General features: G+C 38.4%; 1 protein-coding gene across 1 annotated transcript in view; it reads right to left on the reverse strand.

The window, feature by feature from the left end:
• The window catches only part of CNTNAP5 (contactin associated protein family member 5), a 274,435-nt gene that overhangs the window by 43,716 nt on the left and 206,046 nt on the right, over positions 1-24,673 (reverse strand). Inside the window, exon 14 of the mRNA XM_065637507.1 lies at positions 8,066-8,222. Within this exon, the coding sequence (XP_065493579.1) occupies positions 8,066-8,222 (157 nt within the window). The remainder of the gene's footprint in view (positions 1-8,065; positions 8,223-24,673) is intronic.

A 24,673-nucleotide genomic window follows, 5' to 3' on the forward strand; every position in this document is an offset into this window, starting at 1 on the left:
TTCATCCCACTGTACTTCATGAACTGAACTGAGTGCCTCAAGCATCCAACTCTGACCTTACCAGAGCTGAATTGCCCTCTAGAGGTATTTCTCTATCAATTGATTATAGAGAAGGCAGTGTATGTTATCTCCACAGTGATGAGTTTTTTCTTCTCCTAGCTCTTTTTCTCAGGGTTGAAGTCTGCTGTGTGTCTGGGCACATAAGCCTACCAAAGCATCCTTCATGAAGCCAAATCTCAATAATTGTTTTGGTGAAAAGGATCCTTACCTCTGCATGGCCCAGCAATCTGCATGGAGGGTCTGGACTCAACTCAACCGTCTGCTCAGAGGTGAAAGACTATATGCTGCACATGGGGATGGCAAAAATGACCAGATCTAAAACTCCAGTAATCCCAAATTTACACCCACTGCTCTTTCGGGCAGGTATTACACAAAGCCTCAGGAAACAGGTGTTGCTATTTGAGTGACATCACTACCAAAGAGTCTGACAGCCCAGGCAGGATCCCAGACTACCTATATGCTGCTTATAATACCACCTTCCACAAATGTACCTCTCATTATAGTTACAGCTGTGGGAAAGGACACAGGACTTCAGCAAAGAAATCATAATCAGCAGATGTGCTCTGACACACAACCTCAGATGCTTGCTTGGCTAAGTGCTCTGCTCTGATTAACGTTAGAAAAACCAGAAAGGGTATTTTGATTTTTTTTATAAAGGCTGCATACATTTAATTTATTTTTCATTGTTTCTAATTGTATGCAGCACGGTTAATTGTCTCATAATTCCAAGGGGAAAAGGAGAGGTAGCCTCTCTGACCGTAACATTTTTTTCTTGCTTCAGTGGGTGTCTGACATGCAGATAATTACAGACAAAGTGCAGCAAGATGAAATTCCCAGGCATGAGGTAGAGTGATGCCTCCAATACAGACTTGTAACGAAAAATACCATATATGAATCAAAAGTATATGGTCTCCAAAGTTCTTCACAGAAGTCTCTCAGCAGCACACTCGTATAGCTTATTGTATCAATCTTTGAAAGTTACTGTCCATGCTCTCAATAGATTATGAAACAGTTGTAAAAAGCTGAAGTATTTAAGTATTTCTTAGAAAGTCAATTAAATATGGCATTTCAGTGGGTGGGAGAAACAATAGTAGGCAGAATGAATGAAAGGCAGTCAGAAAGATGCACAGAAAGAAGACATAAAATATGCAATATACACATCGATAACTAAGTTGGCATTTACTTTTTTAAAAATAAAATTTTAAAAATCACAAAATATTTAGGGAGTTTTCTGCAAATTTACTTTCATTCAAAAAATAGTGCAGTCTTTTGACTAGCTATGATGAGCATTAAAATAAAAATCAGTATCTTCCTGCAGCTACCGCTGAAGATATCTACCAAAAGAATGAAATGGTGACATTTTAAAGATATCTATTCCACATCTCTGAAAACTGCATTGCTTATTAGATATTCTGTTATATTGCATGAAGTTCTTTTATATCAAATTTTATGACTCTGAGTTTTTACTAGTTATATGCCAGCATCACAGGGAACTTTAGTAGTATAGCTCAACTGTGAGAAAGAAAAATATTCTAGAACTAATAAAAATCTTCGCTTTGATGCTAATGCCTTGAAAACTCAATCAAGTTTTTACTGAAGCTCAAACAGCACATTTAATGTATTTTATTCTCTCACACATGGAAAAAAAAAAGACTTGTGTAAGGATACATATTCTCATCCAAGTAGACACTGAAATAAAACCTATTAGAAAAAACATTCTGCCCTTCAGAGAATGTGTTAATGACGGGAACAACATCCCTGTTGCCGTGGTTTACTGTCACTATTTCCTGGTGGGAAATCAAGTTTTTGGTGAGCAGTCAACACGTAAGATGTTTCAGTTAATAAAAGCAGAAAAGATATTTGAAGACACTATATAGGCCCTTGTGAGGGCTAAAGTTTGAGTGTCTTAAATTCCTGGTATTCTTTAATTTGAACTTATTTCAGACTCCATTTCTTACCAAACACCACAATTCCTCTTCTCTTTATGTGGTACACCGTGGCAGTCTCTCAAATATAGTGCATTATGCCTCAGAGAGGAGCAAGAGAGCTTCATGTACCTGTACAATAATTTCCTGGAGGCACGGCTGTGGCACTATAAAATACAAATATTCCAGGGTTTGGACAAAACATTTGGAATTTTGCCATAAGAGGGCTTGGGGATCACTTTTAATGTAGTACAGTTTTCAAATGAAAAGTGCTATTTTCTTATAGAAAGCATCTGCACTATGATGTGCATATACATTTTCTTGTCTTTTAAACAAAAATAGAACCCTGTTAGATGCATTATTTTTGTATTTGTTCCCAGAGCTAGTTTTTACTTATATGTATTTTAATTTAGCAACTCAATACACATAAAAACACAGCTGCTTCTCAGGTTAGCCAAAACCACTACGTTATTTTACTTAGTTGTTTTCACATAGAACTCTGTGACCACTTCCACCAAATATGCATTTTTTACCATGCTATGCCCTGCTTCTCAGTATTGAGAACTACATGTGAGTCTTGCCTGAAGGAATGTCCTAGGGGGTGATGCTCCTTGGCCAGGAATCTAAGTTAAGTCCTGATTTCTCAAAAATCAAAGCAGGTTTTATCCTTTCCCTGAAAGAAGTCCTGTACATGTAGAAAATGGTACAAATAAATTCATGAACTTGGGAAGTAGACCTTCTGCTTACCTGACATGGAACTCAGTTTGGCACAAATTCAGACGAAAATCTGAATGTTTTTCAGAGGCTGGAAAGCGCCCGCAACAAACAGACGTTTCTCTGAGCTCTTTGCATAAACAGTAGTATCAGTTTGTGCTTCCCACAAGCAAAACCAAACCAAATCCAATAATGCCCTTTAAATTAACTCATCTAAATATTTTTAGTTCAAGGTATTAAATACAGTTGGATGTTATCTATTTATCCATGTCTGAAGGTTAATGTCTGTATCTACCGAAAGAACTTCCTCTATAAGCTATGAGGCATGTTACACATCAAACAGATGCTCTGTGTATGGGAGGTGAATGGCAAAGGAAAATATTAAGGAAAAAGTTTCGTTGCAAGAGCAGCAATACTAAAAGTGACAGTGCAGCAACTGAATACTTTAAGATGTAGCATAGGCAGTCTTACCTGTAAATTACAAATAATTATTTTGATGGTAACACTATGAAACTATTGTTCTTCTTCCTGACTAGTAATAAAAGCATGCTCAAAAAAATCTCACTTTATGGTATCCTAACAGCATAAGTCATCATAAATTGGTAATCTCTAGGTAGCCGTTTCCATATTTTTTCTACAAATGGTAGACTAGTGGTGCCATTAAATATAATTTCTTCTCATATGATCCTCTATTTGTACATTTTCTTCCTGCACATTAATGAAAACTCTGGTGAGGTCTGAGCCTCAGTAGCTCAGATATTCAGTACAGATTTTCATGAATACATTATATTTGGGGAAAAGAATACTATCATCAGCAGATGTCGATGAACTGAATGAGCAATGGGCCAGTGAAACAGGCTTCCATGACAAAGAGTTTTGAGCCCTGTGCAGGACATATCGTGAATAATCTGAAGGAAAACATTTTAATTGCAATCTTACCTACCAGCTGCATCCAAAAATGCTTTACTGGGTCCAATAATGTAAAGTCACATCAAAGGAAAAAAAAAAAAAAAACAAACAGCAGCAAAGGGAACGTACCTAATAGCTGTAAGAGTTGAAGGCAAGATGCAGTGGCTATGTTTGCTGAATTAGAGGAGAGGTACAGAGAAAGAGTCTGGTAATGATAGTAATGAACTGGTTCTTGACACCTCAGGGGCCTGCTACAGCCAGCTGTCTGCAGGCAGCTTTTCTAGTTTGTTGACAAATGCAGTCATGAAGGCAGATATCCAAGACAGCTCTATACAGGCCAGGTGATCTCTGGCAGGGTTTATTTATGAGCTCGCAGGCTCTGCGGAGTTGCCTGTGCTGCTTCTGGGAGAATGGTTTCGGTGTGGGGTAGTCGCTGAGCAAACAAAACCTGTCAAATCTGGGCTCGTCAGCAGCTGGGTTTCTCTGCCCTGCTCTTCTCAGCCCTTCCAGTTTTAGCATCCTGGCTCTGGTACAACTTTGCAAAAATATAGCTCAGCCAAAGGGGGCTTCATTCACTTCCAAGGGGCTTTGCTCCTCCTCGAACAAAGCTGGCTACATTCAATATATCTCTGGGGCCAAAGTGGAGCTGACAACAGTAATACCCTGCCTCCCTCCCCCACTCTCCCCTGCTTTCTTTCCATGTCCTGTGGCTTCCTTGTTGCTTGCAGTACCCCAAAGACATGGTAAACAGGTGAATGCATGTATTTTGAAAATGGAAAGACTAAGCAGCTTAGTTCCCCAGGGAAGGAGGCTGTTCTGGAACAGAAATGAAGATGTTACTCCTATAATTTGAATAATAAGGCTGGATAATATAAATGAAAGATGGTCAATCATCTATTAGTTAGAAACAACAAAGTCCACCACACTCGGCTGAGATGCCTGAACTTCCTGTACAAAATGACTTCCAGCAATGCTGTTCTTTCTGTACAAAATAAAAAGCTGTGAAGTTCTCAAAATTCACAAGGTTTCCAGGTGAATGCAGTCAATAAGAAATTGGTTTGATGATTGACTTCAATCAAATGTTTGCATTTGGAGTGGAAAATGGATTCCAGACAGAGAGACCAAAGGACTGGTGGGCAGCAAGACTTTCATTGCCAAGGTAAGAGAATTTTGCTTGAGATGAAAGACAATCTGGGAGAGGTATTTAAGGATCCAAAGCATCTCTAGAATAGACTGAAGATAACACAACTCTATCTGCATTTCAGAAATGCTTTATTCTTTAAATCAGTTTAACACCTTTCCCCAATAATACCTGTATCAAGAACGCACATTCTGTTTGAAATAGGGCATATATTTCAAAAGACAATCGCTTTGAAGTTAAGTGCTTGAAGCTGTGGCAGATCAGTTTCATCTATATGTAACTCATCCCAACAGTTAACTATTCTTGGTGTTGGAGCTAAAAAAAAAGGGAGAAATAAAACATTTTGTGGACTAGATTTAGCTTCAGCTTGCAGCTGCTGGATTTCTATGGATGCTTCCATCCACTAGCAAGAGCTTTCAACAGTCCAGAATCTCTCTCTTTTGGAGGCATTCATAAACTACAGTCAAGTCACGTTTAACACCTTTCCAGATCCCTTGGTTGGGCCAGAGTGACAACGTGTTCCCTGGATCCCTCAGCAGAGATGTTCTCCCATTCTCCAGCAAATACCATGAAGATGCTCTGAGTATTCTGCAGTGACAGAATTAGCTGCCATCATACTGCAGAGTTTGGAAGTATGTTGAGGAGCTGGATGGAAAAAGATAATTTTCACTAAAATGCTGTAATAAAAAGAAAAGGTGAAAAATACAAAAGCCTCCTCCATAAAGCATGCAACCAATTATACTCCTGTTCATCTGGCCAACATAACTCCAGGGGGACTAACTTGGTGTCATGTCAAGTCAGAGCACAAAGACAGCAGCTGGCTCAGATGTCTGCTTAGATATCGTTTGAAAGTCAGCATGCCTAGAAGTGCATGTTACGTTCTGCCAAACACCTGGCTCAGGACTTTTTTCAGGTCTATTTGCTCTCATTCACCTTTTTTTTTCTCTGCTCTAAGAAAGTAGTAGCTTCTTCGGCACCCAAGACTTAGCCTAGGGAAACCAAATCAAAGCAAAATCCTAAGCCTGTCTCCTCTTCAGAAGGACACTCCAACCATTCTGCTGAGTTCCTACCTCAGAGCTGCAGTGAACAGCCTGATTTATCTAAAAGGAGTGAAAATGATTTTCTGGTTTTCCACCCTGCAGCACCCATTTTATTTCATGCTAAGGCAAATAAATGCATCTGCTACTGTCTTGCTCCTTCCACTATAATATATAGGAGGTTAAAGTCACAGTTCAGATCTCAGCAGGTTTCAGATTCAAATGCTCATTATATAGTGTTCTAGCAGAGAAATACAAAAGTAATCTTCAAGAGGCATGAAATTTCTTATGTTTATAAACTCTTTGTAAAGGTCAGGGGGTTTTTAGCTTTTAAAAATGCAACCTGCAATTTAGAATACTACCAAAGTTCAAATTTCAAATGGATTAAAAACCAAAACAAAACACCTGAACCCCCAAACCAACAAAATGCAGGCAGTTTAGCTGGGGAAACTTTTGTGCATACCCTGTTATTATAATGAAATTAGGAGAAACAAGTAGCTGTGTGAGCTGCCAAGCTAATGAACCATGATTTCCAACATCTTTCTCCCATGAGGGTTTGCCAAAATCTAATAGAAGTGTAAGCTTCCTTAACTTCCTTCTTGTGGGTTTTAATTGGCTTTTTCCCCTCAGCCTGGCATAAATTTTCACAGTATGTGTAATTTCTAACACTTTTGAGATTTCTCCTTCTCTGTTGAAGATGTTTGAAATCATTTGGTGTGAGGGGGAAATGAAGATAACCAGCCACAGCATAATTTGCTTACGTCTCACTTCCTTAGGAGACTCGGTTAAAACATTATAAAACTGCATTTAGCTTTCACCTTGCATGGATTTGTAAAATTTAGTGGTGCACTGTCCTGCAATCTCAGTCTACAACCCAAATGGTCTGCCAGCGTAACACAGCTGCTCTGCTTGAGTAGCAGCTAACTGAAAAGTGAAATATAGATTATGAACAGAGCCAAGCACCCGTAAAAACAGGTGCTTTTCGTGCTCATGTGGAAACCTCACTGAAGCGCTGATAACAAAACATTAAAGAAAAGATAGATCAACATGCACAGCCAGGCCTTTCTATACAAATCTATACAAATCACATTCATAAACCAACATTTACATAAAGATCTTCCCAAAGAAATCCCCTAACAGCTATGATTTTTGAAAGTGAATAGTGACCCCAGGGATATAAAGGATCCAAGCGAACAATCATATTGTCTGGAAATGAGTCTCTCTTGCAAATGCCACACATCAAGCAACCAAAAAAAGCTCAACACTTACAATGGCAAGTCATTTCTGAACTACTTTTTTTGTTTCAAGACCCCTTACAGTTTCTTTCTACTCATTCTCTTTTAAGTGAAGGTTTCACAGGGATAATTCGGACACTATTTCAAACACAGTAGCCTATTACAGCAAGACATTTCTTGTCTACTTCCATTATTTGTAATTTCTGAACTACTCAAGGTTGAAATATATATATTTTTTAGAGAAAGTGCAGCAGCTCCTATCAGGGAGTCGTCCAGAAGGGAGAGAGGGTGAAGCAGCATTTTCACAGATATTTTCACAGTGTTTCAAATTGTACTTTCAACACCACTCATCAGGAATTTTTGTCCCCTCCAAAACAAGTATGGAACTAATTGGAAAATTACCTTTGCAAATTCATGCAACATCAGGGCTCAGCAAAGGTCTGAACCCAAAGAAGGCTTTGAACTTCATGCTGTAAGTCTAAAACTTCTTATGGAGACTGAACCAAAACCTACAGAACCCAAATGAAGCTTTTCCATTGACTTTAAAAAACTTTGGACCCAATGTAAAATAAAGTTAAGGCATATACAGATATATTGTTTCGTGAGAAAAATATGTCCTTTTGATAGTACAGATTTCTTGTTATTTAGCTGTCTGTACCTGAATTTTACCATCTATGCCTGAATTTTCTGCTCCGATATAAACCATGCACCAACCTCTTAGAGCCTTTATTCATGCAGTGCTCCAATTGAATCAATGGAAATTTTTAAACAATTAGATGACTGGATTTGGCATTCAATAACAAAGACTTTTTGAAGACAAGCCATACCAGCAACCTGCTTTAGCCAGATGTCTTTGGTTCAAGTAAGAAAATTAAGGTGAAGTCAGAAGTCCAAATTCTATTTTGGCTTTCATTCTCATTTGATCATACTCAAGCCATTCAAGCTTCCTGAGCTGTGAATTGGGAAAAGATGTAAGCCTTCTCACCCTACTTCCTATCCCCAGCTCTCACACAGACACTACTATACACATGTTAAAATTATTACCATTCTTCTCTATCTGCGTCACAGTTGCAAAAATATCTCATATCCAGACAACTTTCTTCCAGTCCACATGCACACTGTTGAATGCCCGGAAGAGATCCTCCCCAGTAAAGATGCTTTTCATTGGCACGGCCAACCCACCAAGCAAATGGCATTCCATCTGGATGAAAGGGAAAGACAGGGGAAAAAAAAAAGAGAAGAGAAAAAGAGAGAGAAAGAGAACTTGATAAGCAAATTGGATTCTCCTGAGAATGAAAAAGAGAATGGAGGTGGGCATGTTAAACAATACTGAAAGAAAAGGTGCAAACTACAGATGAAGTAACAAACCATAAACTTTGCCCAAGTTCTGTTTTATGGAACACATGTTGAGAAAGCAACAGCTGTATGGTAATCGCGTTTGGTTTGAGGGGCAGGTGTTTTCCCTGTAGGGCTCATGTGCCAATCACCCAACCTTCATGCATTTCAGCTGCAAAGACTTTTGACTTGTAAACCCAACATCACTGTCTGCACCAGCTGTGTCCAGTGACTTTGTGTGATGCTAGAGGGGAGGCCTGATCACTGAAGGAGTCTGGAAACGATTTTCCTGCCACAACTCACGCTGCACAGCTGTCTTGAGCCACCCAGTATTGGCCAGGCATGTCTTGCAGAGTCTGTTTGTTATGAAGGAGACTCTAGCTCTTAGATCAGGATTTTTTTACCTTAAGACTCATATATAAAGAGCAAAAATCTTCAGAATTGACACACAAACTGACCTGTTACTATGGGCTTAATACAGTTCCTCTCAAAACTAAGACCAAAATTTGTACGTTTCCAAGGGAACAGGACTAGGGATTTTAGTGTGCTCGCCAAGAGTGGAATTTGCAAATGCAAAGTTCCATAGCATATTAAAACATGCTAGGATTAAGGATTCAGGTAGGAGATAAGTGGGGGAAAATTATTTATCTCCTTGGGAATTAATTTGTCTCTATGAAGTTATTTTCTATCTATTGGAGATCTAAGATCCATGTATTTGTATAAACCAAGATAGTTTTTGCTTAAATTTCACAATCCGTTATACATCAAGCATTAAATATTAATAGTCAGATACAGTAAGCAGATTCAGATGTAATGAAATCCATGGATTAACATTTTGCTAAGATTGACTTTGTCTTCCAGCTTGGATAACTTTTTCATTGACTTCTTAATCCTTAAATCAAGAAATGTAATCAGTTACACATACAGGTAGATGATAAAATTTAGAAAAATTGACATATTGAGACTTTTTGATCAAAGGAGCTTGGAAAAATAAACTGAACTGCTAATGTAGAAAAATGCATCAATTTATTCTTCTGCTTTACTAACATTATTAGCAGGGAGTATTCCTCATTATACAAAGTGAGAAAGTCTAAAATATGAAATGCAATCAAGGTTAACAGTAGAGTGTAAGGGACTAATTAAAATGAGTTTTAGAATCACTTCACAAAATTAATTCATATTTGTTTTCCTTCTAAGCTTAGACTGCTGAACTGTAAATTCATGCAGAAAGGAAAATAAAAATAGGGAAATTAACTCCATTCTCATGATACCAACAATTAAGACATTACGAGTTTGACCAATACCCAGTAGTATTCATTAGAAAAACACAATTCAAAAACATCTAAGGATTCATCTGACAAAAACATGCACGCTCATATTAGGTTTCATATTATTGTCAACACATTTATGTTTTCTTTTCAGCTGATTTTCTTGCAGAAGTTGATTGCTGCAGTCAGTGAAACAGGTCTATAAGATATTATTGGGAAATTGTTTGGTAAACTTGGAATAGTAATGTTAATAGAATAAAAGGGTAATTTGTCTAGGAGTTGAAATAGATATTATACAGAAGTGCTTAATCTAATTTTAGAAGTGCACATTCTGGAAAAAAATATTAGATAAAGAAATCCTTCAGACCATCAGCAAATAATGGTATTCATTAATCAAATTTGACCTGTGTCAGATTCTTTTATCAGAAATAATTATATACTTCAACATAACAGTGAAATAATCATTCACAGGAATTAAGAATTAGTAGTTTTGTGATGTATTTTTCAGATCTGTTGTTATTTGCTTTATCGAACAACACCAAGCAAAGACATACACGTTCAGATTTATGACGTAGACTGGGGAAGTGGTAGTTGCACCACAGTTTAGGGCATTTACAACTAAATTAAATAGAGTGCTAAAAAATAGAGCATTCAACGTTATAAGGAACAATCTTAGATTGTCAAGGGAACAGACTATAAAAAAAAGTGTCTTTTTGAAAATTCTAGTTATTAGGCAGAGGTCTATCACCCTTTACTCAAGATAAGTAAATTTTTCTCGCTAACTAGTCCCTTAGAAATCAATTGTAGTGTTAAGGAAAATTATGCCCTGATTCTTCAAAACTCTCTTCCATGGCCTTAATTTTTAACACATGAGAAATCACAGAGCTATTCAGCAAAGCTCTTAAATCTAAGGTACTTCAGCAACATCTGAAGTATTTAGGAATTACTGAAGCATATATTGTAGATCGTATACCTGTAATGCTGAAGTAAAGCAATATTTCACTAGTGATGCCAACCAATCTATTCCTGAGTTCTTTCCAGAACATTTACACGATTATATCTTGGCAGAGCTGGGACATGCCCTGCACTGAGACTGAGTTTGGCCAACAGGTGTTAAAATTCTTTTTTCTAAGTCTGTAGGTTTGTTGCAATATCTTCATTTCTGTAATCATGGTATTATCATTTTTTCAAAGTATTATCAAGTCTCCATCACGTCAAAATGAATTAATTTCCTTTCTGCAGTGAAGCCACAGACTAAGTCAATGGCGTTAATCAACGAGTTTACATGGCCCCATAAACTAATGGTTTCTTTGGTCAGTAGAATTCCACTTTAAAAATGCTAAGCTAACAAGTCCATTTGATAAGAAGTGCTATTAATTCTTCATTCTGTGCTTACGTTGTACACAGTAACACATTATGTAGTCAAAAAAAAGGTAGTCAAAAGGCTACAGCACAAGTGAAAGTATTGTTTTCCATGCATTTTTGTCCATTTACAACTGAATAAAAATCCGCTATAATAAATTTATTAAGGTTGCCTTTGAACTCCATACGATGGTTCTGAAGGAGAATATGTGTGAAAAAAATCTCAAACCAAGCAAAGCAAACAAGCCCCAAGTGACTGAATTCACCAGTAAAAGAATAGAGACCAGTTTCTTTCAAGTGATTTCTCCCTGTACTGCTTAAGTTGCCTTTGGAAGTTTCTAATTTTGATAATAAAATCCTCAAAAAAAGGCACATTTTTTCCTTTCCTGCGGAGGACAATAACCCTTTCTGTGATGATGCTGTCTGGAAGCCAGATATTTAAATGACTGTTTTTACCATAATTCAATATGGCATTGAATAAAAGAACTGAGCATGCACATAGTATTTTTTATCTAAGCAAGTACTGCTACTTATTCACACCGCCAGGCACAGACTGCAGCAAGAGGAGTTGGCACAGGTCTTCCGAAAGGAAAGAATAAGGGGCCTCATCTTCAGTTGATCATCTTGATGTTTCCCTCTACCTGTATCCATAGGCTGGTCCTTTGTGGTCTATTGGTCTATTCAACAGCTACTGCGTGTGTGTATCCGAACAGCCACGTAAGACTCTGGAAACACTGGCACATACAATACCGAAACACACAGACAAGAACTCAGTTTTTCTCCCTCCAGCAAGGCACAGAGAGTAAGCTCCTTTCAGATCTCAGTTCTTAGCTGATCTCCAGCACCTGCTCTATCAATGCTCTAAACTGTTCCTTGTTAGTCCTCTGTATGAAATCTGTTTTGGCAGAAGCAGGGCTGGCATGGATGGTGCAGTTCACAAGCACAGAGGCTGAGGGCTGTGAAAAGAATAGCAGACACACGGAGGTTGTTTCCAATGATCCTTAAAAGGAGATGCAGCTTGAGATCAAATTCACCTGCAATGCGTATCTGGCTCTTCTAGTGACAAGAATGGCTGAATGCGTATTCAGTGTCCCTCTACCAGCTTACAAGAACATGTCTGTCCTCTTAAATCTCCCTTGTAATGACAGTTCTCTCATTTTCTGTATTAGAGGGCATTGACATTGCTATCCATGCAAGTTATTTTTAAAGGTTTTAGGCTTGTTCACATTTTAAATAGCAGAGAAGTTTTTCAAATATTATCTGCATAGGCGCTCAGAAGCTGAAGGAGGGGGAGAAGCTGCCTATTGCAATAACATTTAGGACTAAATTGCTATGTGTATAAATCCCAATCAACTTCTGTGGACTCAGTTTACCTTTATATAGGCAGAGCGTCTAATCATTGGCTTTTATGTTTGTACAGCATGAGTTAAAGCCATGCATTTTAACAGTATTATATTTAAAATATTTTTCAGGATTTGTTCACATTATTTGCCAGTTGGTTCTTGTTATGGCAACACACAAAAATCTACTGATTGAAATATAAGAAAATAAATTGGATTCCTTGTTAAACTCCTGTGCTGTATAAACCTAAAGTCTGACCCAGTAACTACAAAGCCCTAGCACAGCTAAAGCTTTTGGGGTACACAGGTTACTGTAACAGGTCAGTTAAAGGTGTTTTCCACCACCACTGCAAGTCAATTTATTTCTGTCTGTCTGTTGAAACCCTAAAGCCGTCTTGCATTGAAATAACATTCTCTTGGCAGTCTTCATGTTCAGCTTTTCCTCCAGAATCGAACTGAGTTAAGCAGAACTGAATTTATTAATCTTACATCTCTCTGTCTCACTAATGAACATGTAGATTAATTTATATCTATGCTGTTTTCTCTTAAAAGGAAAGATTCACATATCAAGAGATATGATTGATTGTAGAATGGCATAAAACAATCAAAGGCAATTCTTTCTTACTGCACTCAACAAATTAAAATATCTGTTTGCACTAACTAGTTCAACAATATCAAATCCTGCAAATGGCTCACCTGATACACTGAACATTATGTGAAACAAGAAGTTAGCAGACTTTTTAATATGTACCTGTATATATACACACACATGCTTATAAGGCAATTTCAACCTGAATAACTGAATCCAGAGGCTAATCCACAGTACAAATTGTGTTCTCAGCTAATCCATTTTTAAAAGTCTCTTAAAAAAATTGAGAGAGGGGTAAGAGAGCGAGAACGAGGGAAAACTGTGACTCAATATTTTTTGTAAGAGTTACCAAAGTTTTGGTTTCCCATGCTTTATTTTTTCCATTGCAACATTTTTCTAGCCTGTTTCACCAGAATTTTAAAAATTAAATTGAAGTAAAACCAAATTCTTCCCCTTTGGCATTTTCAACAGGAAAAAATACACTTTTGATAAATCAGTGAAAAAGTGTTTATAATGATTCTAGACAACTGTATGGACAAATTGGAGAAATATTCCATATTTAGTGGATAAGACAAAAGTAATATATTTTTAAAGGTTTTTGTTCAGCGAAAAGGTTAATGGTGTTAATGACTAGGAATCTGTATTGGTTTGAATGACAGCTCACGCCTCCGGGAGAATACACTAATAACACAAAGTGGGGTAAATTCAGGCTATGCTGCATTAACCAGCATGTGCTGCCACCCATTATTTGAAGTGGATGCTGAAATTTAATAGTGAAAAAAGTTGCTCTTTGCTTTACAGCCGCAGTGAGGGTGTCTCGAGGCTCTGGCCCAGAGAGAGGGAAGCAACATCTGCCCTTTGATATGGCAGGATCTCTGCGCTTCACAAACAAAACCCTGTCTTTAACTTAAGATCAGGTTATCTGGGAAAAAAGGAATGTACATAACATGGACCATGGCGAAAAAAGAGAATCCCCAATGACGTGGTTCCTTTGTGCATTATTCACCGAGTGAGCTACCATGTCTTTTTTGTACCATGCTACTCTGCTTCCATGTGGACACACACCTCTATGCCTGGCTCTTCTCTTCTCAGTAAAGCCATAACGACCATCTAACACTTCCTCCCTTTTAGTCAAAACCTTCCCCATGCAATTCTGCAATTCAGTCTTATTGTCCTTTTCCTTTCTTAAAACCGTAATCCACATACCACTACCCTATTTTTCATAGATGACAAACACAACTGCTTTGGAAATCAGAGCTGGTCACCCACCACAGCAAGACAGATGCCATTCTGGACTGAGTAGCAATGGTGCTGGCCAGTTTTAGTAACATTCACAATGAATTTTGTTTTAATTTCTGGTCAGATCCTGTAACCCTTATTCAGACCAGCTATCCAAAAGTGAAGTAGTTCTGCTGATGCCAGTGGACTTACTCCCTGGGCAAATGTTACTTAGTCACAAAGTCTGTCCCTCATTTTAATTTTTTTTTTTTTAAAGTGTGGTTAGGAAAAGGGGAAAGAAAGGCAGTACTTTGATGACATTTTCCTTCTTGTTATTCAGCTTTGCTGTCAACGTGTACTGCTTTCATACAGAGTCACAGGCTGAAGTAATTGCTTAAAAAAGAAGAAAAAAACATGCAGCAGCATTTGTCTACATCTTTTTCTCTTAAGCAGAGAAACTGCATGTCCCTCTGGAGCAGCTGTTATCACGGTGTTCTGTGCTTCCTGGAGTTGTTAAGATATTCTCACAGAGGAGAATGGGCAGAAAGAAGCTAAATAAACACAGACCTTTGCTGCTTCTAGATTTAACAGAAGGCTAATGAGCAGAACTGCTGAGATGTAATGACAGAGTTGTGCCATCACACACTAACAGCGCTTCAGTAAAAGCAAAATCCTCATCAACCCTTTGAGAGACAGATTTAAAGATGGGTGTAAGGATTTCAGACTCAAACACTTTTATATGCTGGGGAAGAATGAGTCTATATCCAAAACTAAAATTTTATGCCTTGTGAACGTCTCTGCTGAAGGCCAAAGAAGGATGAAAATATTATGAGTACTTGCATTCTCCTCTGCCAGCTCAGGCTGAGTTGTTTTCTCAATAAATTTCTGGCCAAGTGACAAGTTTCCTGAAAGATGCAAGTGGGACTCCAGCCAGCAACAGAAACTATGGGAACAGCTGAAGCCATGCAGGTTAGGAAGAAAAAGCAAAAACAACCTAAGCCAAAAACAAAAATGTGGAGAAGATTACAGCTTTCAGGGACAAATGATAAAACAGAGAAAATAGCAGCTTTGAATCCTCAGGAGTTTTGCCGTAGATAGACTAGATATTCTACCCTGTTGAAACAAACAAAAAATCTTATTTTCTTTATCTCCTGCATTCCAGCTCAGTCTCACTTTGAACCTGTCCTTCTTGCTTTCAACTCCTTTTCCTTTTCATCATTCCCCTTTTGCTTTTCCATTTTCTCTGTTCCTCCAGGTAAATTCAGATAAACAAGCCCTGCATTGCTTTAACAGATAGGCCTATGACACTGATGCATGTCCTGCCACATCCTTACTCTGTGCTGGGACTGGAAACCCATAAGTGTCCTGCGTTCAATTGCAAGTGAACAACTACCACAGATAAGCCACAGTGGGCTTCAGCATGACCCTGCCTGTGCCAGAGGAGCCAGTCTCGCTCAGGAAAAAAGGTCCAGACATCTGCTATGTCATAGGTGTAGCCAATAAGAATAATGGCAATAAGAGGATGCCATCATTTGTTGCTCTCACACTGCTCATTCAGTTCCTATGTGTCATTCTTATCCTCTTTCACCAGTACCATTTCACCCATTTCTACTGGAAAGTCATTTCCTGTGGTGGCTCAATGCATTGCCCAGGACAATGATCTTTTGTTCTTAATCAGCTCCTCGGCATAAATATACAAATAGTTAGTGAGAGTAAGTAGTAGCAAGTACTGAATTAATAGATTAATAAACAGAAGATAAACCAGATCATGTCATTCCAGTTCTTGTGAAAACATCATGGGGCACTGAAGTATCATATGTGTTTAAGACTTGAGGATCTCTGTATCTGCAGCAGATCAATGCTCTTCAGTGGCTCCCTGGGGCTTGAGGAAGACAACAGGAGTGACATTCATAACCAACCTGTATGCAGCTAGTAACACATCCCCGTTCCTCAACATCCTACTAAAGTCTTACCCACGTTGTCTTAGGACCTCACAGGTTGAGGTGGTCTGGTTTTAAGTCACCACATACTACATGGGCTGGAGAAAGCATGGAAAAGATGAGTTTGTAAGTTTAGACAGATCACATGAGGTTCTTCAGACCTCTATTTTAAAATGGATGTGAAAGGGCTACAGGGTAAGGAGAAACTCCTGAACTAATGCACCTTATAAGCTACTGTAAAGTGAGATAAGTGGTTTATCACAGCAGTTTTTATTCTTACATGCTATTTAAGTTTACCTAGAGGAAAGTAATTTCAGAAACTAAAAATAAATTGCAGAGGACAGAGTAGAACAGCTGAAGCGTCAAAAATTGTGAATGGTGCATCATACCAAACCCCAATCATTTCACCACGAGAAAACTTAGTATTCAACTATTATTCATGAAAATGTTGAAGTGAGGCGACAACTTTTACAGAGCTATAAAACCTACATTATGAGCAACTGTCCCAGGAAAGACTGCCAGGAAGAGACACTTTGCAGCTCACTCATTCACTACTATTTTCCAGGGACAAAAAAGGCCAGATTCAGGAACTGGTATAAATGCACCTGGTTCCAGTGAAATCAGGGTAGCTGTGCTGAATTGCACTCACTGAGCATCAGAGTGTTCGTGGGAAGACAGAATGGTCGAGGCTGGAAGGGACCTTTTGAGACCTTCTAGTCCAGCCAGCCCCATGCTGCAAGCTGTTCTGAAACAGATTTGGGTTGTAAGAATTCCATACACAAACTTCGTGGCTGCCACTGTGACAGGTTAAAGCACCATCTGCAACTATGCAGTGACTGAAATAAAGGTCCGAAATATCTGTTTCTAAAGGGGGCAAAAAAGGAAAATTATTTATATATTTGATTCATTTATTCTTGGAAGATCCATAGTGAGAGGTCAAGTTCTTGGGATAGGGCATGGATAAAGAGAAACAGAGGGACCCGACCTGCAGCACTTTGCATTCCATGCACTCAACGTGGTGCAACCGTGGAGCTGTACCGCAAAGCCCCCAACTCTGCACAACTCCCAGTCTCATGCACTTGCAGCTACACATCAACCTGAGCCCTTCATCAAGAAAGTCCACAAAATCCAGGTCTACAGCCTGGCCTAATGGTAGATTGGAAGCCAGCGCATAATTGAGAACAGGTTGCTCAAGTTTATGTACACGAGTCAATTGGAATAAAGGTGAGTGGAAATAATACAAGGTTTAGTCCAATGCTTGCAGGAACCCATAGAAGGTGTGCTGGAATACGCTCACAGCAAAATGCAATTTGATAGACTAGGAAAAGAAAATAAAATGGGGACATTTTTGACTTTTAATAGGAGACTGGATAAGTTACAGAAAAACATGCTGTGGAAAGCAATCTTTGCTTCGTCCTTTGGGAGAAACTACATACGCTAATAATGGTTCTTCTCCCCCCACTTTATTTTGAAAAGTGTCTGAGTAAAAATGGAATTACCTTACTCAACAGAACTGTTTCCTGTATATGCAGTTTTAACTACCAGCATTACTAATGAGAAAAGTATCCATATTATTACTTTTTTTCCCCCTCCTGGTCACACGGCACCAATACAGTCACTAGTGACTAAAATCTTCTGATTTGACAACCGTCCACAAAAGACAGATTAATTTTGTTCCCATTGTAGTTGTCATGGCAGCTTCTAGAAAGAATAAAATCTAGATTTGGGTACACAGAATCTTTTTTAGCAATATTGATTCATAGAGCAATGAGAACACACCTTGTCTTTCAGCTTCCAGGTTAATACAGCATGGCTGACAGTTAGGGAATAACATCTATTTACTTGGAGTGAATCTGATCAGAAAGCAATTGACAATGTCATTTCCACAGAGTGCCTTTTTGAAGCGTAACCTCTAACTGGTTCCTGTAAGTGGATGATAATAACTACTGAATTTCATGGCTTAGATAGATCTCAAAGAAATCAGAAAATATCATCAGTTAATATGCTGAATTTCTGAACTGGAATAAAAATAGAAAAACAGCCTTAATAGAACATAAATTAGAAGAGGTAATAACATATTGTTAATCACTTTGAAGCTGCAATGCCTAATTAAATAAATGAGGGGATTTTCTTAAAACTGATAATTATTGGGATGGTGCTTCTGTTTTGGAAAGAATCTTTCAGAAAATGAGACGGGAACATCTCAAGTTGCCTTTAAAATTAACTGGGCAAATAAGCATCTTCAGTAAGAGGGAAATCCAGTGTAATTCCCTCCATTCAGCTTTATAGAAAAGTCAGAGGCTGGGTTTTTTGTTGTTTTTTGTTTGGTTTGGTTTTTTTGTTTGTTTGGTTAGTTGGTTTTTTTTAAGGAGAAAAAAGCAGTATATTTAAATCTATGCTAAACAGCTGAAAGAGTCTCTGTGCAGAGCATGCAATACACTTGCTGTATTCTAAAAGACAAGCACTGTAAATAACCAAAAGATGAAACCTACACCCAGAAAAGAGTTTAGAGAATAATCCAAACACATTGCTGAGTCTTATAGTAATTATTAGCCAAAAAGGCAGCTTGGACAAGCACTGTAAAAACCATGCTCTTAGCTTCCCCTCCTACTCTTCTATCACATCCCTGCTGAATTTAAATCTCACAGCATTTACTTTTTGCTCCCAAAATGTGTTAGTTGGCAAAAGACAACACTCAGTTGTACTCACTGTGATCATGACAACACTCATCTGGATAGGCAGCACAACAGTGGACAAAGTCTAGTTTTAAGTGCTTCATAAAACAAACAAACAAACAAAACCCCCACAAACAAACAAAAACCCAACCAACTAAACAAAAAACCCACAAACAAACAAAAAACCCAAACAAACACTCACTGAACTACATCCCAGTATCTCTGAAAGGCTACAAACAATATAGCAACACATTAAACTTCTTTATAGTCCAATGTGTTACAACATATTACAGAGCAATGGTAAATAAATAACTGCTGATTTGACATGGCTTTCAGCTGGTGAGAAATTCTGCTTTCCTCAATGTTACAATTAATGTCAGCAGTTAATGCCCTAAGTGCTGGAATCAGAAACTTCACTACAATAAACAAATTCCATCAAGTTTCAACTTAAGCATATATCCAAACTGCAGCACAGCCTTGTTTCAGCTGGCCCCGTCTCAGGCTGCAATTACAGTTCTGTTGGTCAGAGCAGTAGGGACATCATTTGTCATCCTAAGGAAGGCTGGAGTGCTGCGAAATTGGGCACTTTGGAAAAATGCAGCTGTAGCAGAACATACATATAAGCAAGACCATGAAATGAACTGGCTCCAAGCCAATGTGTAAGGAGAAAAACAAGAGAACATAAATGAAAAAATTCAGAGAATATTGTACTCAGAAGATGCTCCTATTGATATATCCTCACCAGTTTTAAAGGTCAGGATGACAACCATCTGTCTTCTCTGCGGAACAGCTTAATCAATTTGCAGCTCTTTTTTCCTCACCCTGTTAGCAATAAGTTTACATCTTTCAAATAGATCTTATATTTAGTTTTTGCTATTTAATTGGTCTCAGGTTCCTCTATATCTCTCTATACAACTGTAGCAAACAGAAGGATATATACATGGGTGTGTATATACATTCATGCACAGACTGTACTGGATAGAATATGAACTGCTCAGCTATGCTCCGTAGCCCTGCTGTCACTAACAGAGACTATTATTCAGCTCAAAAGACAGTTTTCTGCTCCTGGAGCAGAAGGAAGAACTCAGCCGTAGCTTTACCACTGCCGTGAGTACTGGAATGGGCAGAGGCTGCAGAAGAATGACAACCATGCAACCACAAGAAACCATCAGTCCTTCCTCTTTTTCCAAATGCTGAACAGAACCACGTGGAGACACAGACTCCTTCTCCCACCACAACAAACACATACATCCCCATAACCCCCTACGCCCCCAGAGTGAGCCTGGGCACCTCAGTGGCTCTGGGAAACATATCAGCAAATGCCCAGTACCAAAGGGTCAGTCACAAAGCTTAGCAGTTTTCAGAGTTTTTGGAGATAGCACTTCCTGCCCTCGGCAAGATCAGGGCATGTTATCCCAAGCCAGCAGGAGACAACCTGGCCTCATTCATTGATTTCTTGGCAGTAGTGGAGCACAGCTCTTGACCCTTGAGAGAACTCCAGCTGTTACATCACTCGTCAGGATCACATAGGCTGCAATGAGCATATCACATATTCTTTTTCATTTTCTTTCTTCCCATGGAATATACAGTCAACAGGGCCACAGTCCTTATTTTCACAGTAATTAATCTTGTGTTAATTTCATCTAATTTTCAGCACTTAACTGAGATGGCTACATCTATGTGCCTTCTGTATTTAATGGTGAGAAGAAGACCCATTATAGAAGCCATTCAGTCAGCCTACAAGCTTCATGAAGAAAGAATCAAGGTTTTACACATAATGTAACTTTCTACCATAGGTCTTTCATCACAGCTGATGAAAGATAAACCTGTCTTGAGGGCTGTATCAAGGCTGTGAATCAAAATCCCGGAAGATGATCACACACATCATCATCTTTCCTTCCAACAGTAAGGCTCCATAACTGAATGTAACTTCCTCAAGACAAGTATAACCTACCACAAATCCTGTCTGCTGCTGGTTTGGAGAGATGTAAGCATCTGTCTCATATAGTGATGCTTGGGTGGAAACAATACAACTGAGTCAGGGAAGTCTAAGACCGGTGTAGGGTTTTGTCAAAGTATACATTAATACATGTCTTTAGAGTTCTCCAACAGCTATGCAAAAAATAACTGGGCTCAAGTACTCCCATTTTACTATCTACATCATTTGCCTGCTGTCTTTTCATGACACAGAGCCCCAGGGGCACAGGGGTCAGAGGAAATGAAGTCATGGACAAGATCAGACCCAAGCTGCTTATTTTAACGCCAGTCGCAGATTGAAAAAAATAGGAAGCCCTGAGGGACAAACTACTTCACAAAATATACGAGAGCCCCTCCCTCCAGCCTCTTCTGTCTGTATATATGCCTGCATGCACATGTACACCCTTGTAATGTAAGCTTTTCTACTCAGATTTACATTAAGGAATTAATAAATATTAGTTACACATTTATGGTTGTAATAAACTCCTAAGGATTATGCTTTTCTCTCATCTGAAGAGCAGAACAAATACAACGGCAAACATTACCCTGATGTATGCGTCATTTCAGAACAGATTGCAGAAACAATCAGCAACATGCAACCTCTTGTAAAGAGAAGTGACAACTTTCCCCCCCTTCCCTCATCTCAGTATTGTGGGTTTTTTTTCTTCCCTCACTCTCAGACAAATGACATTTGGCAATGTTGATGCTGTGCTGTGTATTCTTTTTCCACTCACATGCAACTCGTCAAGATAAGGGGCAGATGCCCAGAGATTCAGGTAAGATGCAGCAGTATGATTCTGTAATTTCAGAGATACAGAAGACTGATGTGCATAAAGAAAGCAACTCCCTAATACAGGAATAAATTTATTTATTTGAATTTGGCTTTCTTTTTTCTTCCACATTGTGAGTAAAGGTTTTAACCTTACAGCTTTACTTTTAAATAAAATACATAAATGACTCCTAAACAGCTGGCCTACTTAACACTACTATGTAAACATCTGTTCACATTCATGCATGCAAATAAGTACATCAGCTACGAAGTCTCTTAGGCTCAAATTAGTATTTATCGAGTCCTCCCAGAAACCACTCGGGTGGAGGCCAACGACCGTGTGAAGGGGAAGGAAAGGGAATTCTTAAGCTTTATTTTTGAGAATCGATCCTTGGAGAAAAGATGGATGATAGAGAATACCGATATCTCATTTCCCATGCTTTCTATTTTTCAGTATGTTTGCTTTAAGAAAGTTTTCTTTCCTGTCTCTGTGGCAGTTTCCGCCTTCATCACATATTTTAACAGCTTGTTACATAAACAGACATTGTATCAAATTTTTATTCCCCGTTATTCAAGCCATCTTTTGAAAGTGCCAGGGATCTCAGCCCTGCTCCTGCTGAACTAAATGGGATTCTTGACATTGACATGAATGGAAACGGGATTAGGCCGGCTGTATGCCTCATTAGATACACAATTCTATAGCACCCTCTAAAATTCTGCTGAACTCTCCCTTTCAAGCAAATAAAGCAGGTAAACTCAAAGGCCATGAAATGTCACTATTACATTTAAACACTTAAACTGAAGTACCTGATGAATTAGCCATCTTCTTGCCAGGCATCTTAGAAAACTGCAGCCCTCGAGGGATTTCCCCTGGCCGTTACCACTTATTGCAAAGTCAAAGAGAGAAAGCTAAGGTTATTGTTTTGCCTGTGGAATCGAAATATGCTGAGAGAGCATGTTATTCCCCAGACTTACAGTTTTATTGCATTTCTAATTCACACCTAAGGTCACCATATGTCAAGTGAGTATGCATTCTGCTACCATGGCTATTGTTATCATTCTAACTCTAATACTAAATAGTCCTAGACTGGAACAATACTGTCTTTGAAACAAGCGTAATGTAATGCTTACAGCAGAAGACTGGTCTTGTGATTAAAGATGGAAAATTAAAGGTTCTGGTTCCAGCTTTGGGTTTGTCAGACCCTCCAAAATCACACAAATTAGTTAATTGCTCTGAACCTTTGTTTTCGCACCAGCAAGTCAAAGAACTAAAAGCCTTGAATAAATAAAATAAACAAAGCTAGTACATCAACCACTGTGTCTTCTCTATTGAGAAGGTTAATAAATGAATCAATCTTCAATCAAATTTCGTTCAGCATTTAAAAGTGCAAGATGAGGTTTGAAGTCAATTTCTTGTGTCCTGATACAGTTATGCCATGACGATGATGCTTCCCTTTGCATATTGCATTAATGTGAATTTGACCACAGAATTGTCATTTCTTGTCATTTAAGTAGTCTTACAGTTAAGCAGCCATAATTGTCCTTTGGGTGTTATCTTAAACACATTAAAAAAGAAATGGAATGCTTTCACCGCATTATAGCTGGGACACTTTTTCAAAGCTAATTTCTATGTCTGTGAATTATTCATAATACACTTCAAACAGGCTCTTCTGGATAAGGTAATTGACCTTGTCTGCATGAAGCACCTACTACCTTGCCTTGGGATAATTAAATCTACGATGTGGTCCATTATTTAAAGGTAATGTCTTTTCATTAGGTTAGGCAATATATTATCACTCAACTAGTCACCTAATTCTGCATTTAGCACATTCAAGTTTTCACTGTTTTGTCATGGGTTACACTCATCTCTCATAGCAATATCTCATATTAAGTAGCATGGTATAATAGTAAGACAGCATTCTCTTGATAAAGGGAAGCGGGACTTTGAGGTCCAAAATTTCAAGATTCACCCCTCTATTTTCAACCTCAGTTGACTCTTCTTTTTTCTTTTTTTTTCTGTTGAATACCCAAGGCTTTTCTGTGCTCCAACTACTTTGAACCACTTTAGCAGAATAAAGCAGCTCTGAATCTAGTTTAGTCAGTCACTGACAAAGTTCCCCTGCATGGGTAAACTCCTGAGTGGCACAGCAATCTGAAGAAGCTCCTGCATCAGTCCCTTTCCTGGCTCTGAAAAATGGCCAGAGATGGTATTCTAATTTATATTGCACCACTCCAGTAACCAAGCTTAAAGATGCTTCTCCACCCACCTCTACTTCAGTTGTGCAGGGTATACCTGTCTGTTCTACTGCAGAAATACAGTATTGGTTTTACAATCCATCAGTGCCTAAGTGTTTACTCTGATTGCAAATACTGCATTAACAAGCTATAGATGTAGTCGTTAGCTTTTCTACATGTCTGAATTTTTAGTTTTCTGTGTTTTGCCGTTTCTTTTACACTAAAGTGGAATTTAATGAAAGATGCAATAACTAAGGAGTTAATCCACTATCTTACTTGCCTAAATCAGCAGAAATATACTGAAGCAATGAAGCAACGGAACTGATCCTGCATATCTTTGAGCTTTTTATTTTTTTTAGTTAAATCATTCAATATTGTAGCTTCTCTCAAGCTGTCCATTAACAGAATCTTACAATTATGTTAGTTATTCAAAGCTTTTTAATCATGTCATACAAACACAGTTCAGCCTATGAATTGTTTATCTTGATTAGATACTGTTTGAGTTTTCACTTAAAATTGTGAGCATTGTTTTAGAGCAGAAATGAAGACAAGGGTATCAAAGACTTCAAGGTGTTAGAGTGAACATTTAGTCTGAAGACCTTTGGCTGAATTCCTGTTTGCATAGATATTCAGGAACAATCTGTTCATGCCTCAGGAACATTTCTGCAAACACAAAAGTCTCAGTGTTGTGGTCCAGAATAATATAAAAAAAAGGATTATGAAAATTATCAAAGTGAAATTGAAATGAAATTCCAGCAGGATAGAAAAGAAATAGCTGCCATTTATCATTTTCCGTCAGCTAAAACAAACTAGCCAAAGAAAGTATTGTTCTAAGCAAGATTACCTGCAACTGGCCTGTCTGCTAAATCATATTTCATAACGGTCGACTGCCTTCCATTGTGTAACCACAGTTGTGTACTACACATTGATAGCTCCTGTCACTA

Source organism: Caloenas nicobarica, chromosome 6 (assembly GCF_036013445.1).
Source record: "Caloenas nicobarica isolate bCalNic1 chromosome 6, bCalNic1.hap1, whole genome shotgun sequence".
NCBI classification, from domain to species: Eukaryota; Metazoa; Chordata; class Aves; order Columbiformes; family Columbidae; genus Caloenas; species Caloenas nicobarica.